The sequence below is a fragment of the Fringilla coelebs genome, assembly GCF_963513975.1.
Source record: "Fringilla coelebs genome assembly, chromosome: 14".
In the NCBI taxonomy this organism is placed as follows: domain Eukaryota; kingdom Metazoa; phylum Chordata; class Aves; order Passeriformes; family Fringillidae; genus Fringilla; species Fringilla coelebs.
In genome coordinates, this window is record NC_140040.1 from 1,353,167 (window position 1) to 1,369,760 (window position 16,594).

At 53.7% G+C, this 16,594-nt stretch overlaps 1 protein-coding gene across 3 annotated transcripts in view; it reads right to left on the reverse strand.

The window, feature by feature from the left end:
* ACSF3 (acyl-CoA synthetase family member 3) overlaps nucleotides 1-16,562 on the reverse strand; it is a 50,978-nt gene extending 34,416 nt beyond the window's left edge. Inside the window, exons 1-5 of one of the 3 annotated variants that reach the window (XM_084215232.1) lie at nucleotides 16,541-16,562; nucleotides 13,365-14,086; nucleotides 11,801-11,956; nucleotides 1,982-2,136; nucleotides 1,399-1,544 (exon numbers count right to left, since the gene is read on the reverse strand). In XM_084215232.1, the coding sequence (XP_084071358.1) occupies nucleotides 1,399-1,544; nucleotides 1,982-2,136; nucleotides 11,801-11,956; nucleotides 13,365-14,057 (1,150 nt within the window). In that variant the 5' untranslated portion in view covers nucleotides 14,058-14,086; nucleotides 16,541-16,562. Of the gene's footprint in view, nucleotides 1-1,398; nucleotides 1,545-1,981; nucleotides 2,137-11,800; nucleotides 11,957-13,364; nucleotides 14,087-16,312 lie in introns of all 3 variants that reach the window. The other 2 variants (XM_084215234.1, XM_084215233.1) reach the window with 2 other exon arrangements.
* Between the last annotated feature and the right edge of the window lie 32 nt (nucleotides 16,563-16,594).

Below are 16,594 nucleotides of genomic sequence, written 5' to 3' on the forward strand. Positions count from 1 at the left end.
TTCCTGAATTAAATTAATCAAGCCTATTCAATTATAGCCTCATTTCTGTACGGCTTCTTGCTGATCCCCACCTTCATGAGACACTTCTCTCCCCTCTGGGGGGCTGCAGGAGCCCCTGGATGGGGCTGGAGTGACAGTCCCCAAGTCCCCTGCAGACCCCAGGATGCACAGGGATGATGCCTCAGGAGCACAGCCACCAGCTCTGGGGCAGGAGCTGCCCTTCTGGATGCCAGCTTGTGCACTGCCACGCTACTTTCAGTCTTATTCCTTTTCTCTTTTAGTCCCCTGGGAAATTTCTGGAGTCTCCATTCCTTTTCCCTCACGAAAATCAATAAAAAGCAAATATAACCCAGGGACAGTGCAAGGATCCCTGCCCTGTCACCCTGGGGTGTGGGGCTCACACACAGCTCCCTGCAGATGGGAGTCTTGTTTTTCCTGCCTGCCTCCCTCTCCTGCCTGCAGGGATGGGGCTGCTGGAGGAAGATAAAACTGGCTGAGGTGGGGTGAGGGAATGACAGTTACCCTGCAAAAGTAAAACAGAGTTTGTGTTTCAAGCTGTTCTCAGGCTGAGGAGTCAACGAGGGGGAGTTTTGGCTTCTCCTCTCCCTGTGCCACCCCTGCAGGACCCAGCTCCTGCATCCCATGGGATTGGGGTGCTGTGGGAAGCTGTGACACCCAGGACCCCCTCTGGGGTAACACCAGTTCCCCAGGAGGCTGCATATGGTGCCATGCCTGCACAGACAGCCTGTGGGGAGGCAGGTGGCACAGGGTGGGCACACAGATGGCCACGCTCCAACCACAGGGAGAGTGGGGGCATTTTACATTTGCAGTGTCTCAGATCAATTTATTTCTAGGTTCCAGAAAGTACAGCTATGGAGAGGAATCACAAAGTGTAGCTCAGAGAAGGGGGGGAAGACAAGGAGAGAACAGGCCCAGAGTGTACAGCGAGGTGTGACAATTTTGAATTCCTGAAGAGGCAAGAAACAGGCACTAAAATAAGAGTGAGCAGACGTCCTATTTTGAGTGCTCAGCACTGATGGGTTGGACAAGCACTGCTGTGTGGAGAATCCTGTGTGACACCACCCAGAAATACAACTCCAGGCAGTAGGAGCTGAAGAAACACTCCATCACTTCACTAAGATTTTGGAAGTAGCAGAGCATCAGTCTGGAGTGTGCCAGCCTGGCCAGGCCAGTGGGCACCACTGCCAGCTCTGCACACACAGCTTTGATCTCTGGGAAACCCAGCAGCCCCTTCCCACACATCCACGTCCTGAATCCCCAGTGCCAATTCCCAGCAGCCTTGTTCCTAGCGTGGCCTCTCCTCACTCATGGGCAGAGAACACCCCAGAGCACTCCCAGCACACGCCTCCAAACGGGGGCACCCCTGGAGACTCCTACCTGGGACACGGACTCCATGCAAAGGGTTAGAAAGCGCCATCCCAATCTCAGTCATCCCATACCTCTCCAGCAAGGTGTGCCCCGTGATGCTCTTCCACTTCTCCAGGACAGGCACAGGCAGGGCTGCTGAGCCTGACACCATTAACCTGCACAGGGAAAGGCCAGGTAAGAGAGTATCTGGGAGCACCTTTGCTCCAGGGAATTTGCAGCCTGACACGGGGGCACAAACAGCTCTGCATAAAACCTGCAGCCCCAAAGTCCTTTTAACCAGGACCAAAGATGTCCCTCACATTCTCAGCCTGATATGGGGTTTAACCTAACCAGGACAGCCTCTTACAAGAGATCCTGGAGTACAAGCCTGGGCTGCAGGACAAAGCCCTCAGCCATGTGTTACACAGGGTGACACATAATGAGCCCCTTCTGGCTCTCCCATGCAAGAGTGCCTCATAATTAAATCATGTCACCCTTGTTCTTGTCACAGAGACACCAAAGCACAACAGCCTGCACTGAAAGAGGTGATGCTGAAAGGAAAACCTGGAGCACCCAGAGAGCCAGCAGCAGCCCCTGCCCACAGCTCACCCACCTGATGTTCTCCTGGCAAAAGGCACGTATGAAATCCTGCACCTGGGGCTGGGTGAAATGCTCGTCGTAATATTCCATCAGCTTGGCATAGATGGTGGGCACTGCCATGAACACATTGACACGGGGAGCTTGGGAGCTCAGGAGCTTCTTCCACACCTAGGAAGGAAGGGACACACATGGATGAAAATACACCTTTGCTATCCAAGATCTCTTGGGAGTACAGCCGGAAGCTGTTGTGTGCCCCCAGCCCTGTCCAAAACAAGACTCCAACTTTCATTGTGCCCTTATTTCCCAAGGCACAACGTTCATCTCTCATCCCACCAGTGGATCCCCCACCCACCATCACTCTCAAGATGATGGAAATGGCATTTGTCAGTCCTGTCACGTTGCAGCCAGGAATTTGCTCACGAAGATGGAAGCTTGTGGCAGAACCAGCTCATTCCCCTATCATGCAGAGCTCTTCAAAGGCTGCACACAGCCACCAGTTTTCCAAAGCATGGGAGCTCTTCTTTGGAAAGACACAGCCCACAGCTGATACACAATACACAGCTTGGAGCCCATGGACTTCAACCTCTGAGGCAAAGCTGGGAAGAGGGAGATCAGGCACTGGGAGTGAGACTCCATGAAAATGGTGAGGCACAGAGAGCCATGTTCCTGGGGAGCTCAGAGGAGCCTTCAGACTGCACAGGGGCAGCAGCAGACAGCAGCTTTGCAGGAGGGCCACTACCCCAGCCACACTCTTCCTGAGAGGAATGTTCCCTGTGGGAATAATGTTCTTCAGCTGCAACTCCTGCTGACCTGTGGGAACTATGAATGGGGGCAATTCCAGCAGCCTGCTCTGCTGGGATGTGGACAACAACACCTCGGGGATGGGATCCAACCACGGCTCAGAGGCACAACGGTCACACCTGAGCCCATTGCTCCACACCTCAGCCCTCTCCCTGCCAGGTAAGCTCTCGCCAAGGCAGGAGCGAAGCACAGCCATCAATAAATCAGAGCCCCCCGCTGCTGTCCCCGCGCTGCGGTCGCTGCCCTCCGGTGACAAATGCGTTCCCTAACAGCTCCTGACACCGAGCGCTGCCTCGGCGCTCCCTGCGCACGCTCAGCTGCACACGAGCCAGGCGAGGCAGGCATTGATTGAAGGTGAGCCAGGGATTCTCCTTCATGCTGTCACTCTGCCCCTTCCCTCCGTTCTGCTCGCTCTGCTCCCTTTCATCCCTTTCTCCTTGGCTGCGCCCGCGCCGCCTCCCCCCGCAGCTCACACTCCGCTGCTCCAGAACAATCAGCTCCCAAAAAAACCCTCCCAGCACCGGGTGGTCGTGGTTAACAGAGCAGGACACGTCCACAGAGGCACCATCCCACCCAACAGGAGGGAGCTCACGCTGCCTCCCAGCCCAGGGCTGGCCCTCGCTGGGGAGAGATGAATGCACAAGGTCCAAAGCCACTGCACAGCCCAGCAGGTGGGACACGAGCACTGCAAGATGCCCTGGGAAAGGCAAGCTGAACTGGGATGTGACTTCCTGCACTGATGGGGGATACATCCAGAGAGGGAACATTTCAGTCCCTGCAGAAACCCCCCTACCAGCCAGATTAGGTAAAATTGCATTGACAGGGGTCTAACCTCCCCCATGTTTGAAGTGATGCCTTGAGAGGCTGGTCTGGAACAGAGACTAGACAGAGCTAAATGGACAAAAGAGGTATTTACTGCAAGGCTTTAAAAGGACACACCTTGGGCAGCCCCAGAGCCTGGCCAGGGCTACACCCAGGTTGAATTCAAGACGGATCCCAGTCACAAGGTTTTACACTTTTATAAGTTTTGGTTCATCTCTGTATTGGGTTCAACTGTCCAATTACAGTTCCAGGTCATGAAGTCTCAACTCCCTGGCTTGTCCCCTTCTCTTCACTGTTCTTTGTGCTTTTTTGGGTGATGGTTGTCCTTGATTCTCCAGCTGGGAAGGGATTGTTTTGTCCAACTACCCTGTGAAGAGAACCTACTAACACCTCATAGGAAGTTTCAGTGTTACACACCAGGCAGCAGAGAACCTGAAAAACAGAAAAGCTAAACCCCAAGGCATCATTTCCCAGCCCCCTCTTCCCCCACCATCTTTCCCATTCTAGGCAGCAGGATGGAGAAGGACCTCCCCAAAGCCAGGGCTGGATGGATCTGCTCTCCTCAGCCTGGTGCTCCCCAGAGCCATTGCTGTGGGCAGGGAAGGACGTGTGATGGCAAGCAGGGACCAGACTGTGCTGAGGGGATTGAAGGGAAACAGATGCTCAGGGGTTGTTCAGTCCTTGCTGTGTGATTTTGTTTTGCCTTCCCAAGTCCTGAGCAGCTGTGGGAGCGCAGGCAGACTTCCAGTCTGGCCATGCAGCAGAGTTTTTGTCACATGACTTTGGATCTGAAAAACCCCAAACCCATCTAAACAGAGCAAGTCTCCCTTGCACCCCAGAGTTCCCTGTCCCCACACGCTAGCTCAACCCCTGCCTTAGATAAAATCCTGCACTGCAGCCACAGGAGCAGCTTTCCTGTGTCAGTCCAGCTCACCCAGCAACAGCCCCTTCCTGAGGATAAGCAGCTGCCTTTGGATTTGTGCCACCAGCTGCTGGGGTGATCTGCTGACAGCCAAACCTCTCCACCTGCTCTGCTCCTGCTCAGCCAAATCTGGATCCTTCCCATGTGTTTTAGCAGGACTAAGCCGTGGCACAAAGCTGGCAGCCCCGAGCGCTCCGCAGAGCCCAAGCTGGCTGGGGGGCTTGGCACTGCCCAGCCAGCTGGAGCAGCTATTCCTGGCTTCCAACTGTAACTGCAGGCTTTGAGAGAAGGGTCTGGGAAAGCCTCGTTACCTGGCACTAATCAATCAAGCCCGTGCAAGGCCCCAGCTTTGTCCTTGCAGCACCCAGCGCCCTCCGACAGCGCCGGGCCTGGAGCAGCACCGTCCATCCCCTGGGTTATGCCCCTGTCACTGTCACCACATTCATTCCCCGTGCACAGGGCACTGGCAGACCAGTGCTCCGTTTTGTTGTGCTCACCTGATACCTCCAAGTGCTTTTGAAGAGCCATGCATTTGGGAAGCAAACACGGCACTGTGTGCCAGGGCTGCCAGGCTCTGCAAAGGGAAGCAGCAGCCTTCCCGTGGAATATGCTCAGGAGATGGATCAAGATTCCTTTTAAGATAACCAAGGGCTAGAAATAAAAAGTTTCTCACTGCAAGAAAGCAAGAGTGGATAAAGCTTCCCACCAGCAATAATGGCAGCAAATGCTTCAGGTCAGGGCTGCCTGTGCCAGCAGAGAAGTGGGAGACCTAATGTTCCCAAGAGCCTTCCTGTCAGCGTTACATTCCTGATTTTCCTCCCCTCCCACTGCTCAAAAGCATATCATGAGCTGGCCAGTGGGATTTTGCCATCATTACAGGCAAAAAAAAAAGGAGAAAATGACACCAGTGGGTACAAAACAAGCACAGCAAGGCACAGCTGGGAGATTTTTTCCCACATATTTTTCCCAGCACACAGATGGTGAGTGAGGATGGTCAGTCCATACAGCAACCTTCCCAACCAGCCCCCAGCCCTGCTAAGATCACCTGAAGGAAGATATGTGAGCACAGAGAAAAGGCAACAACTTTTCCCTTTAGAGAGGGAGATGTGCAATGCCCTGAACCAGCCAGAAACACCAAATCCAATACTTGGGCATCTTCTCATGCAAAAGGAGAAGAAACAGTGGCAAACCCAGTTACCTGCTAAACCATGTAAGAATTTGGCTGATAGAAGATTCCCAAAACCAGTCAGAAAAGCTACAAGCTGTAAAGGAAGCAAATATCAGCATGGATTTTTCCATCAGCCCACAAACGGATCACAGCCAGCCCGCGGTGCAGCCTCTATTGACAGACACAACAGCTCCTCTCTTCTGTAAAATTATTGTGCCATTTTCAGTTGTAATTGAATCTTTTCAAACCTTTTCAAAAATAACAATGCCTCTAATGCAAGGTTAACTCAGCCCTTTACTTCCCTCTTGCTCAGGGAGATGGGTCTGTGTTTAGCGCTGACTGCTGCCATGTGGGAAGCACCATCGAGGAAAAGGGATGCTGGTGATTTTTGGAATGTCTGTGGGAGCAACAGGGCTGCGGCCAAAGCAGCTGCTTCTTTGGTGAGATCCTGTGCCAAACACAAGGGTGGGAAGCTCCTGTAACTCAACAGCAGCAGCCAAGGGACTGCAGGACCACGCACACGCATCCAACACCAAATTATCCCAGAAAAGCAGATGGGCACATGAGGCAGGAGAGCACCAAGGAGAGCTCTGCTCTCTCCCAGGGACTGAGCCTCCAACACTTCACGACCAATATGCAGAGAGGGAGAAACATTCTTCTCTTCAAAGAGAAATGAGGCCCTCGGTGGCTTCGTCTCATGTTTGTTATAACCCCAAACTGTTTGTGCTCTGTGTGACTCTGGTTTTAATCATTTATTCATCAGCACAGTTTGATGGCCCCTCTGCATTCCAGGCTGAAGCTTTTAAACCCTTCCTATGCTGGAGGCATACTGAAAGGAGCAAGTGCTTTCCCTGGGACCTGGAAATATAAGTAAATATGACAGGCTCTGGTTCCATTTTTTATATTTCCCCACACACATCAAAAGCCATTACTTGGGAACAGATGCTGAGGACAGACGGCAGATCTGGGGAGATGGGAAAGAAAACCTCTAACTTTTTAAAGCCAGGTCTGTGAGAAGTGATCAAACATAATCCATTCACTAGTGACCTGCTCCTCCCTCCACCGACTCCTCTTTGAGTCTGAAATAAAATTACTCCTCTGAAGCCTCCCATTAACAGATGAAAAGACTTTCAGCCTCTCTCCAGCTAAAACTGGATGGGGGCCGCGATCCCCAGCGTGCCTGGATATTGGAGCTCAGGCTCCTCTGCTTGGATTTGCTTTTCTTTTAAAAATAAACCAAAAGAGCTGCCCAGAGTGATGTTTGCAGAAGTGACAGATCCAGGGGAGAGGCTCAGTGCAGTGCACGCTTCTCCTTCCCGCAGGCAACAGCAACTGCTGAGCCCTGGATGTCCCTGGGCAGCCCAGCCAAGGTAGACAGCCCCAGCACCCAGCCCAGCCTGGCTCACACAAAGAACACCAGTGACAAGGACAAAGTTTGCTCCCAGATACAGCCCTGGCCTTCAGGAATTCGGGGCTGTGAGCACACGATGCAGCAGCACCCCGGAGCAACAGCTCCCACTCATCCTGCGCCAGGCCTGTGGCTCCCTCCTACCACAGGGAAAAGTGCCACAGGGGACAGGACACCAGGGAAAGCTTGTCCCGAATCACAGACCACCTTTGGGCACACAGCATTCCTATTTCCCTAGAAAGAAGGCTCCAAACAAGATTATTTTGACGGCTTTGAGTGTGACATTGCAAAACAGGGCATGGTTTTTAGAGGGCTTGATCCTCGGAGCACCTTAAGTCAGACACGCAGCGAGGCTGGCACTGAAACAGCAGCTCCTGGAACTGCAGGGCAGGAAATCTGCATCTTGGCATATTCATCATGGAAGGGGTTGCAGGGCACAGCCAGGGCTGTCACTGCACAGGCAGCACATCACAGCTCAAACCTGCCCAGCAGAGCTGAGCGGGCAGCACACGCCACAACTGGGTCACCCAGAGTGGAGATTTCCATCAGCTTCTCCCATCACTCAGCACAGCAAGTTTCTTCCTTCAGGTTCTTCAGTACTCTTATTTCCCACTCTGCACAAGAGACTGGAAAACCTCCCAGGATCTGCTCTCGTGTTTACAACGCAGAGAGCTGACAGGGAACCTTTTGCCATTAGAACATCTTCCCCTTGAGGCAAGATCAGGGGTGTCCAAGGCAAAGACAAGCTCTTCCTGTTGTTCAAGCCCAAAATGGATCCTTTTGGTCCAAAAACCACAGCAGAGGATCCTACAAACCAGACACTGACCTCACCATTTGCTCCAAAATGGTCCTGTCCAAGGAGTGCCTGGTCTGGAATGGGGACACCAGTGTGTGACTGTCACAGCAAGCACAGGGGACACTTGGCTTCCCCAGGTCTGTCTCTCCAGACTCACTGACATTGCCATGGAGCAACAGTCCCACCACAGGCTGTGCCTCAACTGATGCAGGGAGGGAGATGGAGGGAGACAGTCACTGGGAATGGACTCTCCAGAGGGTGCCTGGTGATGCTCAGAGCCTTCCAAAAGCACTTGGCCAGGAGGAGAAGGCTCCCCCTGCACTCCTTCCTGAACAGAGACATTCACCTCTTCTCCTCTGCTCACCAAAGTGCACAAAATTTGTACAAACACAGCACCTTTAAAACCCCTACTCCTGGACAAGAAATTCCTACTCCAGCATCTGGGACAGGTCAGCAGCAGCTGAGAAATGCAAACAGGAACAGTGCAGCTGAAAGAGTAAACTCAGCCTGGGAGCAGGTTATGGAGGGAGGATCACACAGGGATGCTGAGGCTGCAGCCTGCTCTGGCTCCAGAGGAGGTTTCTGCCCTCACACTTCTCACCCTTGAAAACCAATGAAACAACAAACCAGTAACATCACAGCCAGCCATGCCCCACACAGCTGCTGGCAGAACACCCCTCGGGCTCACTGCTGTTCTCCGGCCTGCTCCACACTCACCTGTGCTGAAGGCTCCCCCCACAGCCATCCCTGCCATTCCCAACCCCAGAAGCACAGACAGGAGCACTGGATGTGCTCCCAGGGGCCCCCTGTGAAGACAGTGCACCCCAAGGAGCACGAGCACCAGGGACTCGGTACATCACGTACGAGTCGACTAATTCTGGAAACTAAGGGTCCATTTATAAACCCTTTATTAATAAATGATTAATAGATGCAGCCATATTTTTTAATAACTTGCAATAAAAAAATGCTACGAAAAGCTTAAGCAAGACAGTCTTAACAGATGGTGCTATAAAGTGAATTATAACATGTACAGTAGCTAGTGCAGCGTAATGGATGTCCTCATTTAATAAAAAGAGTCTGATTTTATGCAGCAACTTTCACGCTTGAGGCACCTCAGCACACTTTAATGAGTTGTCATGGCCTCAGCAGTAGCCACAGACATCAGATGCTGTTTTAGTGAGAGGAAGGATGTTGGTCAGGACACTGTGCTACTCCACAGTCCTGATTTTTAACCTTTCCTTGGACAGCTCCCAAAAACAGACGTAAAGGTCTGAAAGCTGCCACCTCCTACCCCTGCACGGCAGGGAACGACAAGCAAGCTGTGGTCTGGGGCTGGGAATGTCTTCTCAGGGAAAAAAAAATAAAATAAAAAAAAAGAGCATTATTCCCACCACCAAAACCAGACTGCCATCTGTATCCACGACTATAAGGCATGCCGCAAATTATGTAATTTAATAAACACTGTAATAATAAAGTATTTATTTTGTATAATGAAGTGTTAGTGATTAGAAACCAAACACACATCGGGCGTGCTGCTGCGGTTTCTCTTGAACCTTTGCCAGTATCACTCAAGGCTAAATATGTCTGCAGCAGGTTGAGAGTAAGTTCCTCGCCTTGTTTTGATCAGCCTGTCAAGTGTTTTAGCTGCCAGTCGAGTTTCTTTATATCACACTATAATTGGCTGCTTTCTCAAGGTGCAGCCAAGGAAAAAAAGCACACGGCAAAACTCGGGCTCCTTTGGCAAAATCCTCCACTGCTGCTTTGCTGCAAGCTGATTGCAGTAGCAAAGGGCACTTTGTAAACAGCTGGTGAAAATAGAGTGGAACTGAAAGGCAGCTTGCAATAAACTCCAGGAGAAAGCCTTATTTACCCTCCCGTGCTCGCTTTGGAGTGTCGATCAAAACACTTGCAGCTCCCACGGGAGGCCCTCGGAAAAATAACGGGAATGAAAGAAACCAGAGAAGCAAAGAGCCCCCGAGAGCCCCGCCCGGCGCCTGCCGCCCTCCGCGCCCGAGTTCAGCTCCAGGGTCAAGCGGCCGCCCCCGGCGCTGTCCCCGCGTGTCCCTGGTGCCACATCTGGGGAGAGCTTCGATCAGAGCAGGCAGGATGGGGGTCCGCTCCCCCATCCCGATCCCATCGCTCAACGTCAGCTCATTGATTTGCAGACATCGGTCGGGAGAGAGCAGAGGAGAAGGCAAGGGTGCGAGGGAGCATCAATCACCGGTGGCACAGGACGTGGAGCACCGCGCCCTCCAGAGGCTCCGCTCCAGCCTCTCAGCGCCGGCCCCGCCTCTCAGCGGCACCTCCAGCGCTGCTCCGGCACAGCCCGGCTGCACCCCGAGCCTTTGGGGTCACCCTAACGGCGGGGAGCACAATTTGGCAGCAATCTCTGGGGTGAAAGCACCGGCTATGGCAGCCAGGGACCCTCCTGCCTTCTACCATAGCATCCTACCAACTCTGGAAGTGCAGAGCTGCCCCACTGAGATTCCGGGGCTGTCCCCCCAAAAAGGATCAGTGCTCAGGTGTGAGAGCCCCCTGACAGAAAAGGGAAGCGTGCATTTTCTGTGGCCGCTGCTCGGAGAAGCAGAAATGAGCCATGAAGAATCACCCGGCCCTGCGGTCGCTCGGGTCGGAGCGGGGCCCGCCCTCACCTGGCAGCAGCACAGCCAGAGGCTCCCAGGTGTATCCCACACCTGTGCACTTTGTCCTTCCCATGGGACAAGCCTTCCCAGCATGTGGATAAGCACAGACAGGGAGAGCAGCCTGGGCAGTTATCCAGCACAGGCTCCTTTGGCTTTTCCAGGGAACTCTGCAGTGACAACACCCTTCTGTTTCCTTTCTGCTCCGAGCAGCAGCAGCACTGAAAACCCGATCGTCCCTTAACAGTGACGCTGGAGACACCACCCAGGACACTGGGAGATGTGGATGGACAGTGCTGCATCCCAGGGGCTGGGAAATGTAGAACCTGTTCCACCTTTACTGCTGTCTGTCCCTTCCCTTCTCCCCACGGTGTGCCACTGCTGCAGAGAACAAAGGAGCAGAACACTGGCACTTGGTGTTTCCTGGCTCAGATAGAAAACAACATCTTAACAGCATCAGTCCAGTAAGGTTTCCCTCCTGCCACTTTTCCTAAAAGCTGCAAGAAAGTCTGGATCTGGAACTCTCTCTCACATCACTGAGTCCAACCCAAGAGCTCTGTTAACTCTTGTTTCTCCACAGAGAAGAGCCATCTTTCCATGTAAGTGAGGAAAACCAGGATTTCCCTTACCTGGGCAGCAAGAAACTCAAAAGGCTGTGTTCTGTCATGTAATGCAATACAAAACACTAAGGATGTAGGACTGGAAGGGGAAAATTTGGAAGGGGGTGCCCAGAGAGGTGGTGGAGGCCCTACCCATGGAGATGTCCAAGGAGTGACTAGACATGGCACTCAGTGCTCTGAGATGGGTGACAAAGTGGGGATGGTGGTCACAGGGTGGACTTGGTGACCTTGGAGGTCTTTTCCAATCTTGGAGTTTTGGGGATTCTGGGAAATGCAAATCACTAAAGAATTCAGCAAGCAGCATACCACTAATACCCAAGAGAAAAACCACTATTTCCACCATTCCTAGCAGTATAAAAAAAATCCACAACCCTAATTCTGGATGGAAACACTCTCAGTGGGCACAGAAGGGTCCACTCATCCCAGACCTCAGGGTTGGGAGAGGCAGAGCAGCATTCCCACTCCAACATCACACTTACACAAGCTGCACCCTCTGGAAGGGCACACGTACCCTGGGCTGAGCACCCAGCCAATTCCCTTTGCTGTGATTCCCCCACAGGCAGTGGCTAAAGGGCTGGAACTCCTTAGGAACCCATTCCCAGAGCTGCTTTGAGTGCAATGCCCGGGTGCTGCTGCTGGCTCTCCCCTGGGCTCACCGTGTGCGCGTTGAATTCCGGGAACATGACGCACGTGGCTCCCACCCACAGCGGGCACAGCAGCTTGTTGATCACCCCGTGGACGTGGTGCAGGGGCAGCACGTGCAGGATCACATCCTCCTTCTTCCACTCCCACTTCTCAACCAGCCCCGTGGTCTGCAGAAGAAAACGAACAGCATGGCCTTAGGGCAGGAGGAAAGATTTTCCTGAGGTATTCCCGAGGCATTCAAGCCCTAAACTCCCTGGCAGGAATGCCAGGCCTGCCTGGGCACAAAATCTTTCCTTCAGGATCAGCAGGAGAAAAATTCCCATCACAACAGCAGAACACAAGAGGAACACCTTCAGCCTGACGTCTGGATGGGTCTTTAAAGCAGCAAAGCCCTTCCTTGTTACTGAGAAATATCAACAATGATTTTAAGTAGGACATACAAAAATATTAATCTACTGCTGCACATGCACATTTGGCAGAAATAGTAATCAAAAAGCTAATTTTCCCAGAATTCTGTTGCCATAGTTAGGACACTGATGACATCAGGCTTTTAGCACCTGTAAGGGATAATCAGTAGGAGCAGGAAATTGCTGCTAAACAGAAAGTAGGTTTCATGTTAGTAAAAATTATGAGAGCATCAAGCTTCCAAAACACTCTGCTCTGAAGGGATAATTATCTGAAGGGATAATTATCAGGTTTCTGGGTCAACAATGCCCTTCAGAGCCCAGTGCTGGCAACTGCAAAGCTTATTTCCAGACACCTAAAAATAAGAAAAGCATCTGAGCAGCGGAATTTGGTCGTGTCTCCCATAGGAACCCTCATCCACAGGGCAGCGAGCAGCTTTAAGGCTTCCTGCAGGACAGCACAAAGGATGGGGACTGTTCAGGCCACCCCCCAAATAATCAGCATGTTTGTGAGGGAACAGATTCTTTGCCCAATATAGCCAAGCCCTGGCTCCATCCATCAAGGCTTTCATTCCTGTCGGGACCCTGCAGGATCCGAGCACCCTGAGCAGCAGCAGCTCTCAGGGCACCCCTGCATTCCCTGCCCTCCTTCCCTAATGGCAGCAGTCTGGCAATTGCAGGCACTGATAACCAAGTGGTGAGGCAGTCAGCAGGCTTATTCAAACTTTTAATTCCTTTTGGCTCTGAGAGCTAATGGATTTTTTTGCCTTGGGGATACAGAGCTGAATAATGCACAGGCTTCACACAGCACTGGGCTGGGCTAAGATATTTTCCAATTAGGAGCAAAGATTCTCCACTAGTCAGAGGGCAGAAAAGCAAACTGCAAAGAAATCAGGTTTTTTACAACAGCTTTCATCCATTCTGCTTTCCAGGAAAGCAGGGAGGAGAATCCACCTGCCTTGGGATGCAGCTGCAGCACGAACAGGCCAAGGCTGAGAGCCTCACACGCTGCTGTGTGCTCGCCTTCCAAGCATGGAGGATTCCAGAGCTGCAGCCCCACAGCTCTCAGCAGGAATTTGGCAATGGAAAGGCGTTTGCAACCCCAAATCCCCTCCAGATTCCCAGACTCTGTACCTTGGCACGAGCCTGGCAGGGGGGCAGCAGCACTCACCACAGCCTGCACGTTCTTGTGGGTGCTGAGGACACCCTTGGGCCTCCCCGTGGTCCCACTGGTGTAGATGATCATGGCTCCTCTGTCCTTCCACGAGGAACAGTTTGGCAAGGCCCCCTCCTCCGTGGCTGCAGGGCTCGTGGATCCACCACCCCCAGACTTGGGAAGTGGCAGCACAGGGACTCCCAGTTTCTGGGCACTGGGGGTTATTTTCCCCAGGAACTCCTCGGCCGCGATGAGCAGGGCGCTCTGGGAATCCTGGATGACGTACTCCAGCTCGGGCACCGGGTGCTTCCTGTACAGGGGCACCGCTATGCCCCCGCTCATCCACGAAGCCCACTGGGCCACCACGTAGGAGGCATCATTGGGGCACAGAAAGGAGATCCTCTCTTCCTTCAGGTCCCTGCTGGGGCACTGCAGGACCCTGCAGATCTCCTGGGACAAGCGGAGGCTCCGGCTGAGCAAGTCCCTGTACGTGTGCTCCCCGTTCTGGTCAACGATGGCCACTTTGTCCCCAAAAGCCGGGGCCCTGGTGAACACAGGGGTGATGGCACTGCTGCAGGGGGCCCAGGCTGTGTGCAGAGCCCTGTGGGGACAGCCAGCCCTGCTCCCATCCCATGTGCAGCGGGACAGGTCCCGCAGGAGGCAGCGGAGGGGCCGGCAGCGCTGGGGGAAGAGCAGGGGGAGCAGCATCCTGCCAGCACGGCCGGGCTGGAGCGACTCTGCAGAAAGCAACGATGGCAGATCAGCAGGGCAGGGATTACCCAGGGGGTTATTCCCACCCAGACAAAGTGGCAGCCCTCATTTGAATAATATCCACTGTATTATTTATGTCCCTGCCTCAGATTGCCACATCCTGGGCAGCCTGAGCATCCCTGGGTCCTGCCACCATGGAACAGGAGGCACAGCCCCCAACCCCTAAATCCAGCTAATTTAAATGATGAACCAGCTTTCACAGAATCCCAGAATGGTTTGGGTTGGAAGGGACCTCAAAGCCCACCTAGTTCCACCCCCTTACACCTTTCAGTGTCCCAGGCTGCTGGCAGGCAAGGAGTGAAATGAGATGGGCTTTAAGGTCCTTTCCAAGCCGAGCCATCCCACAATTCTGTGAAGAATCCTAAACTCCTCTGCACAGCCTGGAGCACCCCCTCCATACAGCAACAGGGAGCAGAGAGGAGAGAGAGGGCTTTGCTGCACAGAATCCAATCAGCACCAAAACATCCCTGGAGAGGTTCCACGACAAGAGGAAGCAGCCAAAGGATGACAAGCCCTCACTCTCCGAGAGTGTCCATGACACTTCCCTGACACCGGCAATAACAACCTGATTTTCCCTTTTATTTTTGATAAAAAGCAGTGGAGCAGCTCAGCTCCAAGAGCCTCCCAGCCCAGCTTCCCCGTGTGGGGAGGAGCTGGAACAAAGGGCATCCAGCCCAGCAGCTCCCCAGGGCAGGGCTGATCAGGGCTGCCCCAGCCCAGGCTGCACAAGTTTATTTTCCGTGAGCGCTGCGGTCTCTCCCCTGCACCTTCGGAGCATTTCCCCACCCAGACACTGGCCCTGCTCAGATCTTCTTTTGCAAATCAACCTCAATTTCTGCTTCTGCAAAACAAGCTGGTGATTTAGGGTGGAAACATCTGGGGGAGCAGAGAGGCTGCAGCCCCAGAGCGGGGTGAGCGTGGGAACTCCTGACATTTGCCACCAGCATGGAAAAAAACAAAGCAGCTCAAGGCAGAGCTCGTGTGACGTCTTTGCATTGCTCTGGAGACCTGAAATGCAAAAACCTGACCTAATCCACACCCTGAAGTGAACCCCTGGCCATGGCAAGCTGTCAATGCCCTGAGCATGACGAGGGACAGCAACTGGAAGCTGGTTTTGCCCAGGACCAGCGTGGCTGATGCTCTCAGCGCTCTCACTGTTCCTCCAGCTCCTTCCAAAAATCAGATTACTCCATTCCCAGCAGTCTGTGTTTAATGGAGCAATTCACAGCAGCACCTCCAGCCAGGCCTGGGAATGCTGGGTGCTCCAGAGCTGGGCTGCAGACATGTGGGGTAAATGCAGGGGCTGTTTGCCATCCCCTCCTGCTGCTCAGGGATCACTGGTGCCTCAGACTCCAGCACAGCACACCTGGAAACAAAGTTTGTGCCTGGATCCCACAGGAAGGTGAGGGCAGGGCAGAGATGTGGCTCTGCTGCCTTGGAAGGGAAGGTTCAAATCCCCTGGAAGGGGAAATCCAAGCCCTCCTCCTCCTCAGGCTGAAGATCTCAAAGCAGCTGGAGGGCTCTCCCCAGCTCCCAGCACAACAAGACCAGTGCAGACTGGGAGCTGGCCCACTGCACAGCCCTGGGCACTTTGTGCCACCCCCCTCTGCACTTTCTCATCATAAAGGCCATAAAATGCATTCCCTGGAGTAAAATGATCCTTGGAGTTATTCTGAGCTGTTCCAAAGTGAGTTATTACAGGAATAATCACGGCTCCAGCTGTGACTGTGTAGCTGCCAGGGTGAGCCTGACCTGCAGGATTCCACCCTTTCCTCATTTACAGGCACGGGAACACAAAGGGATTCCTGGCTGTTTCTACAACAGAGATAAAAATACTGCATTCTTAGAAAACAATAAAAAATACTTTATTAGAAAATCATAAAGCAACTAAGGGACTTGGAAAAGGCATCAAATTATGCCTGAGATGCTGACTGTTCTTCCCTTCTCACAAAACAAAAAACAGGGAAAGGTTTGGATTGGAAGGGACTTTAAAGCCCATCCAGTCCCACTTTCCACTGTCCCAGGGGCTCCCAGCCCTGTCCAGCCTGGCCTGGGACACTGCCAGGGACCCAGGGGCACCCACAGCTCCTCTGGGCCCCTGTGCCAGGGCCTGCCCACCCTCACAGGGCGTTATTCTCCTCTCACTCGGGAGCGGATTCCCCCCTGCAGGTCCCTGCCCGCAGCCTACTCACGGCACATCCCGGAGCAGGAATTGGCACAAACCGCGCGGAGCTTCCGAGGAACCGGGGCCGCCCCACCGCAGGCCCCGCAGCCAGCGGCTCCCGCGGGGAAGGAGGGTCGGCTCCGAGCGCAGCGGGCCGCGGGCAGCAGGCCCCGGCTCGCTCCGGCTCTGGGACATCCCGGGGCCGTCCCGGGGCCGCCCCGGCCCCGCCGCCTCCCGCCGCCCCGCGGGGCCTCACCTGCCGCCGGGGGACCGGTCCGGCCGCGAACACCTCCGGCGGGGGCGCGGCGCC